General features: G+C 46.4%; 1 protein-coding gene across 1 annotated transcript; it reads left to right on the top strand.

Moving 5' to 3' along the window:
* Positions 1-6,626: 6,626 nt before the first annotated feature.
* GPR139 (G protein-coupled receptor 139) lies at positions 6,627-7,574 on the top strand (the record flags this gene model as incomplete). Its single annotated transcript, XM_010150396.1, has 1 exon — positions 6,627-7,574. A coding segment is annotated over one exon (948 nt), but the record flags the coding sequence as incomplete, so codon positions are not given.
* Positions 7,575-8,393: the final 819 nt, after the last annotated feature.

Below are 8,393 nucleotides of genomic sequence, written 5' to 3'. Positions count from 1 at the left end.
GATGAGGCCTGGAGCAACCTGGTCTAGTGGACGGTGTCCCTGCCCATGGCAGGGGGGTGGAACTGGATGGTCTTTAAGAACCCTTCCCACCCAAACCATCCTGTGATTCTATAATGGTTTTGTCACCCTTGAGCTCAAGTTACTCAGCTTGAGACCTCTTAAACTTCACCAACAGCCTAGATTTAGAAGCCACAAACATGTGCCAAAGGAGACATACAAATTGCCTTGAAAATCTCTGCCTGTCCAGATACGTTGTATGACTAGCCAGATTCCTTTTATGATTTCTGCATTATTTTGCAAATCACTTTTTCTCGTAGCACTGATTTTATTAGAAAGCTTTACTGCTCTGGTGTAAGATGTGAGGCCAGGTTTTGAGATGTGACGTTTAGACATTTCCACCCTTGTGTGTGTGTGCCTCTAAGAAAGGCTTTGGGGGGTGAATGTTATAGTCATTAGAGGCGTTCTGCACTGCAGGCCCAGCTCAGGAAAGGTGGATGAGGAGGGTGAAGACAGCAAGAGCAGAACCAGATCCCTGTCCCATTTAAACACGTGTGTCACTGGTGAGCACGTACTGGGCCTCTCTGCATCTTAGCCTAGCATTCCTTCTGGGCCACTCTCACATTGCAGAAATAGCCCTATTTTATAAAAGACTAGGGAAAAAAGCCTACTCCGACAGTCTAGGAAAGCCAGAAGCAACGCAGTGTAATTACACGTCTGCCAAACACGTTGCTGCACTTAAGCCTGAGTGGTTGGCAAGGCTCAGAGTGAATACTGGCCATTGATGTCTCCACACCATTACCACGTCTGTGGCTTCCAATGGTGAGGAAGTGCTTTTGGCTGGATTAAAATCCCTCTCTGGCCTCCATGACCCACTAATGGCGATTGCCAGCCACACAGCAGAGTACCCCATTCATGGCATTCTTGCCCATGGCTGCCCCAGCTAGTAAATGCTGTCAAGAAGAAAAATGGCCCCGGAGGCTAGATTTCACCCTCAGAACCTAGCCTCTGCCACCAACTCATTGTTAGTGACAGGTAAATTAATGAGTGTCGTGGCTTAACCTCTAATTCACCTGTGACTTGCAAGCACAAGGCCGTGCCATGTTTTCTCTGGCAGTCACTAATCCAGTCTCCTGGGTATGGAGGGGAGTTTGGGTTGTCCTAGGCAAAAGCTTGGTCATCCTCTACCCTCCAGGTTCACTTTCACCCTCAGAGCCATCATGGTCGGGCCCTGCGTATGGCATTTCTAAGCATAAACCACAAGAGGGCCTTTCTACAAGGTGTGAAACCTCCGGTGGCAGTCCTGCATTCGTGCCTGCTGTGGCTTTTGTGATGCTCATTCTTTGGCCTAGATACCTCTCCACCCCCTGGGAGATGATGTAGGCACCAGCAGAAGGGCTGACAGCTCTTCCCCCCCAAAAAGGGTGAGTGGGTGTGTGCCGTTTGGCAGCACTCAGACAATTGAACAACAAATAAATCAATTTATTTTTAAAAATCATTCCTCACAGGAACTCTCAGGGAAGGAAAAAATTGTATTGCACTAATAATATTCTATAAAGTATCTCTTTAAGTTGAAGGAAGGATCTTGGGATACAGTAATAGAAGAACAAATTACATTAGCCATGAGCAGGCACCGTTCAGCGAGGTCGTCCCCATCTGCTGTAGTGCTGAGTTCAACCCACACCAGCTGTAAGAGGAAAACAGGGAACTTCCCTGTCTTTTTTAAGGGCAAACAGCATCCAGGGGTCATTTTAAAATACCGCATAACCAGCTATAGCCAACATCGGTAATAAACATGTTTACTTTGCCACAGCATTTTCTTTTCTTCCTAATTCCTGTTATGTAGCCTCCATCAGAATTCACTCATTGTCATCGTCTTCTCCAGAGCTCTCTCACAAGAAGTGGGGGCTGAACGCCATCCTCACCTCTAATCTGGTAACTATTGGCAAACGACTGTTGGGAGTCAGATCTGGCTGCTGGACATGGCACCCGTGTACATTTTAATATTGCCTCCTAGCTTAGAGAAAATGATCTGTTCCCTTGAAGTCGAAACACCACTTTCTTTCACCATACACTTTTAGCATATTGTACTTACAGTCTCAGAGTTCCTGAATCTAAGAAGGAGGTGTTACTAACATGTTTTAAAGCAGTTTAAAATGTACTGTTCGCAAACCGTCTCTGTGCCAGTCAGGTGACTAATGCAAGGCCTGCAGAGTAGTTTCATAGACTGCACAATAATTTGTAGGGATCCTAGCAACAACTGTATTCGGTAAAAGGTGTCCATTATATTCAGTGACCTAATGTTTGTCACGCTCAGTGAGCGACACTCACGGCTACTTCATTTATGTAGTTTATGATGCTGAACTACTGAACCACACAGCGGGCCTTATTCCCAACGCAGCAGTGCTACCACTTGTGTTGTAAAGGCCATTTCACTGTATAGGCTACTGGGCACATGCAAAATGCTCCAAAAAACCCAAACCTCAACAAAACCAAAGCCCAGAAACATACCTATTTCTTCTTTAGACAGATACAATGGCTTCTTCTTAACCTCAGACACGATGGTAACAGTCAGTGGAAGGAGCTCTGTGAATCCCCTGTAAGGACCATGGTTAGACACTACTTGAGCTACAACTAATCCATGAAACATGGATCTGAGGAAAAAACTGTGCCTTTAGGTCACAGGCACCGCTTTGAGGAGTCACAGAAGACTGCCTGGGCTCTGCAGGCAAGGCAGCATGGCTTTGGTACGGGAAGCAAACCCAAATCCACATGAGAACCAAGGTTACTCCTAAAGGATGATCCCTCTCAGATATATAGGACCTCCAAATGCATAAATTTCAGGGCTACAATTTGTACTCAGAAGCTCGTAAAGTCAGAGGAGATGCCAAAGGAAAGATGTAGGTGTCCCATGATGAAGCCTGGCTGAGTTTGATGGTTTCCATATTTTGAGCAGCATGGACTAATGGTGTTTGGGTTTCAGAGACCTTCAGATGCTGTGTCTTAAAGGCATCCTCATGACTGAAGGGGAAGAATTGAGCCTGCCATTTCTTACAGTTGCTTCTCATCATCTGCTAGTGGCATCTCAAGGCTTCAGCCAGCTAGTCCCTCATCAAGCCCTGGTTCTCAACCAGGTATTTATGAATTCAGAATACTGCACTTCAGCAAGTGATGCTGGCATAAATTCCCACCTGTCATCCCCTAATCAACTCCCAGAACAGTGATCAATCTCTTTCAGAATCAGTTGATCTTAACTACTTAGTACCTAGCAAAAATACTGCAAGGAATAGACAGTATACCATCTATGACAATTTAGGGGCATTGGTCTATCCAGTAGCTGTAGCTCCATGTATGTTACAGTAGGGACAGATATTTTTATATCTCCATCATCATCTCCGCCTTAGTCCTTATCATTGACTACAGTGTTAGTGCAAGAATTATGGTAAACAAGGTTAAAATGTAGTTGCTAATGCTCTTCCATCACCTTTCACATGCAGTAGGTAATTTGTGCCCACAGGAGAACTTGCAGGACACTGAATCGCACCCAGGAGTCACTGAGATGCTGGCACAAGGACGCAGTTGTTCACACAGAGCAGTGTTCCTACGCATTTCCCATTTTACTGAGCTTTAGATAGTGTTTGAGGACACATCAAGGACCGACTTAACACTGGCTATGAAATGGTGAAGGACTTATCCATAACTCATCTTTGCTTTCTCTGTACAGCATGCAGCAGAAAAATAGTCCTGAACCCTGTGCTAAGACGCTGTCATACTGGCAAACTTCTGCTGCACCCCAGTATATATCTGTTTTCACAAAGTAAATGATATTACTCTATTTCATATCATGCAACCAGAAAAAGCTTTAATGTGATCCCAGCAAAAGCATTTCCAATACAAGATACTGTAACCCTTGCAGAAAAATTGGATAGAGCTTGCACGTACTTTGTCAGATCAATTTTCTAATCTGGCTCACCAAGCAAAGCTCACTGGCGTTAGACAAATAACCTGCATTTCAGTACATCCTGTTAGTGCCATTGCTGGGAACCCTGAGAAAGGCAGGAGGAGATGGTACAGCGGGAAGGCCTGCTCATAAATCTACTCCTGCAGGAAGGTGGGAGTGGGGTTAGAAGCAAATAGCAGAACGTCCCAGTGGGCAGAAGGGGGCAGGAGCAGGGCTGCTGTGCCTGGACATGGCATGGCCAGCATCCCTGGAGGAGCCCTTCTGACGGTCAGGCCAGAGCTGCCGGCAGAGTCCAGCGTCTTCCGGCATCCCCCTTGCTGCACGGCGGCTCTAGTGGCTGCTGCTGGAGTGAGTCAAATCCAGAGGATTTAAAGAGGTGATGAACGCCATGGGTCACATCCAGTATCTATAAAGCCAGGCCACTCAGCCTGGCTGGCCAAAAGCAAGAGTGGCTGCAGAGTCATGATAAACACTCTGGCTCGAGGATTTCCTTGACAGTGCATCACTCACCGTACCCCTAGGGCTCATCAGCATGCACCACAGAGGCATTTCGTAAGCAAATAAGTGAAAAATGACACGGCAATTCTGACTATATCACCCAACTTTCCCCACATCTGCTGAGCCGAAATCAATGCAGTTGCACCCATGTTACCAGAGGTTAGAACTGGGAAAATTCCCCTGAAGGTGATTTGAGACAATATTGTTGAGAAGATCATGCTTTTTTTTAATTAGGGAAGGAGTCAGTGGATTTTCATGCTTTGTTTAGTTTTGTTCCAAGATATAAAATTAATTTATTAAGTTAATACAAAAATAGGTGACGTGAGGGCTGTTACTCAAGATCATTCCCTTTGCTGCAGTTCATTTCCTGGTGGCAGAAATCTGCTCCCAGGCAGCAGGCTTTTAAGGCGTTTAGGAAGGAAGAAGTTTTTCCCAGTGCCAAGTAAAAAAGTTAAAAAAAAAAAAAGGCATTTTCAGTTGTAGGACACATGTCCTAGGTCATCACTACCTTAACATCAGCAACTTCCTTTCTTTCTGATTTAAAGGAATCCTTACAATTACTGTTGAATTGTTTTGGGAAATCCATCAAAGCTGGCAGAAATGTTTTAAGCACTGAACGCACCCAAGAGGTGATTTATAGAACACTTACAAAAATGTCAAATACAAACATTTGGCAGTCTCTTATACAGTAAATCAGATCTCTGATTTATAAAGTCCTACTTCAGGTATTCTAGCCAAGTCATCCAAACTTCTGATGGGAACGATCTCGCCTCTCTCATTCCAGCCATACTGCTGATAGGAATAATAGGATTTCCACCCCCAGCTCAAGACTACACAGGAAGTTCTCGTAAACACGAGCGAGTACTGAAAGTTTGGCTACACCTCAGGGCTCCAGGAAGGCTCTGGAGGGCTGTTTGTACCCGTGGCAGGGAGCGCTGCCTGCCCAGGGCTGTAGGACCGAGCCCTTCTGTAGCACCCATTGCGGCAGTGCTTCGCGCAGCCTCTGACGCTTGTGCATTAAGTACAATCACAGCTTTAGCAGCCTGAAGCAAACCGGACCGTGAAACAGCAGAGACAAGGCACTTGAGCACCCCGGTATTATTTAAGTTTCGTGCAGTACACCTATGGTGTTTTAGGTGACGGGTCTGTATTGTGGCCAAAGAGTTGCAAGCAGATGCTTTTTCAGGAAGCTCACAGATGTGTACACTGGGGCGGAATCAGAACATCTGTCACCTCTGACAAGGCCAGCAGGGTTTCCTTAAGGGCTCAGCTGCATCACTCCAGAGGAAAAACGCCGTGTCATTGGAGGAGGACTTTTAAAAGGCAGCTCTGGATAAGCAAGTAGGCCTCTGTGGAGCAGGTATTTCATTGGTGGAAAGGGAGGCACCTGCCCAGAGCCTGTCTGCAGGAGACCAGGTCAGACAGGCAGGGCTGACTTACAGGAGACTCATCCTGGGCAGAACCGAAAACTTCAAGTGTGGTGTGAGGCACCTGCAGATCTCAGGAAGAGCTGAGGACACGTGTTTCCCTGGAAGGCCTTCCCTCCATTGGGATCCCATGCAGGCAGGAGAAAATCACCTACTTCAGGGGGCTTTGATTTCAGTTCTTTTTAGCTGGAGTTTAAAAAAAGGCAGGCACCGCGAGCTGGGATGTGGAACAGCACGTCTCTCAACAGCGCCCACCTCACCCTTCATTTGCCACTTGTAAAAAAAATAGGAAAAAAGCAAGGGGGAAAATACGAGTGCATGGGTGAGATACTAGTATTTTCTACTGCTGGTCCCAACACCCCCTGGTCAGGGTGCTCCTGCTGCACCCACAGTGGCAGCGGGGCTGACCAGAGAGCATCAACGACAGAGCCAGGGTGCAGCATGTCTCTACGGGTTGCTCCAGGAGACAGCAAAGGGCTGAACACCACCTAACCCTATCTCTGGAGTGAAGGTCCAGACTTGCTCTCTGTCCCTCATCCTGGTCTGCCTGGACACTGGGTGACAGCACATCCCATGGCTGTGAGGAGGGCCACGTGCTCCTCTCACTGCAACAGCTGCTCTGAGGGACCCAACTGTAGCATTTTCTTTTTGGTGGTCATGTTGCTACGTACTTGAACAGAGCTCTGCTCCAAGCAAGTGCTCAGAAAAGCTAGTGTTAGGTCTTAATAGCCTAACTCTGTGTTTTTGTCTCCACAGCAAACATCTTGACAGTCATCATCCTTTCCCAGCTTGTGGCTCGCAGGCAGAAGTCCTCCTACAACTACCTTCTAGCTCTAGCTGCTGCTGACATCCTGGTTCTCTTCTTCATTGTCTTTGTTGACTTCCTCATGGAAGACTTCATCTTAAATAAACAGATGCCTCAGGTACTGGACAAAATAATTGAGGTCTTGGAATTTTCTTCCATCCACACCTCCATTTGGATTACGGTTCCACTCACAATTGATAGGTATATAGCTGTGTGCCATCCACTGAAGTATCACACAGTCTCCTACCCTGCTCGTACTCGGAAAGTTATTGTAACTGTCTATATCACCTGCTTTTTGACGAGCATCCCCTACTACTGGTGGCCCAACATCTGGATTGAAGACTACATAAGCACATCAATGCATCACGTCCTCATCTGGATCCACTGCTTTACTGTTTACTTAGTGCCCTGCTCCATCTTCTTCATCCTGAATTCCATCATTGTGTACAAGCTGCGCCGAAAGAGCAATTTCCGACTGCGAGGGTACTCCACAGGGAAAACAACAGCCATTTTGTTTACTATAACTTCTATTTTTGCCATACTCTGGGCACCAAGAATAATCATGATACTGTATCACCTCTACGTATCGCCTATAGACAACAGCTGGGTGGTACATATTGTGTCGGACATCGCCAATATGCTAGCCCTGCTTAACACTGCAATTAATTTCTTCCTCTACTGTTTTATTAGCAAAAGATTCCGCACAATGGCAGCTGCAACGCTGAAAGCCTTCTTTAAGTGTCAGAAGCAACCTGTGCAATTCTATACAAACCATAACTTTTCCATAACAAGCAGCCCTTGGATTTCCCCGGCCAACTCTCACTGCATCAAAATGCTTGTTTACCAGTATGATAAGAATGGAAAGCCTATAAAAATATCACCATGAAAAGGGCAATTGTTGGAGTTTCTGGGTGCAAGTTCTTTTCAAGTAGTTACATCTTCAGGATGTAACATGCTGAAATGGCTGTTTTGAAGAGTGGTCACATGATTTCATTTCCCTGGGAGACCGAGGGCAGGTCAGACTGTTAGGAGGGAACGGGAGCTTTGATTTTAGGAGCAAAAATGAGAAGGGCAGATGCCTCCACCTCTTACACAGCTTCAGAGTTCAAGTTTTCATGTTGAGTCCCACTCCAACGTTTCACACCCCAGCACCAGTGCAGTCCCAAGTCTTGGAGGAGGGAAGCCACAACAGTCTTTAATTGCAACCTTCTAAAACACAACGAAACCTTACCTGACCCTGCAGTTCGCTATCGACAGAGCAAACGGATGCTTTTAGGTATTGTGGAAGGTGCCATTTCTGGTGCGTGCTCTTGCCAAAAATGATATGTTGTTTCTGACATGAAACACCACCACACAGTCTTGCCGTGAAGACCTCGTTGCAGGAGGCAGCCTGTGAGACCAACTGTGACAAGCCCCTTTTGGCTCGTTGGAGCAAGGCTTGAGGACAGATCCAGTACCTGTTGCAGCCTCGGCATGGAAAGCAATCCTGCAAGCTGCCAATATTCATATCGTTTAAGTTGTTATTTAAGAATGTGAATGAGACAGGGGAGTGGGAGGGAGGGAGGTTTCTAGAGCCAGGAACAAAAGCAGCATCGTTTCCCAGCTATTTCAGTTATGGCGTGTGAAGATTTTCAAGTGCAAGGCCACGTCCTGCCTGATGCAGAGCTCCCACCAAAGCTGCTCCTGTAAGGTCTGGAGTGATTAC

Source organism: Eurypyga helias, unplaced genomic scaffold (assembly GCF_000690775.1).
Source record: "Eurypyga helias isolate BGI_N326 unplaced genomic scaffold, ASM69077v1 scaffold40104, whole genome shotgun sequence".
NCBI classification, from domain to species: Eukaryota; Metazoa; Chordata; class Aves; order Eurypygiformes; family Eurypygidae; genus Eurypyga; species Eurypyga helias.
Note: the sequence above shows the minus strand (reverse complement) of the source record. Positions and strands in the feature narration are given on the sequence as shown.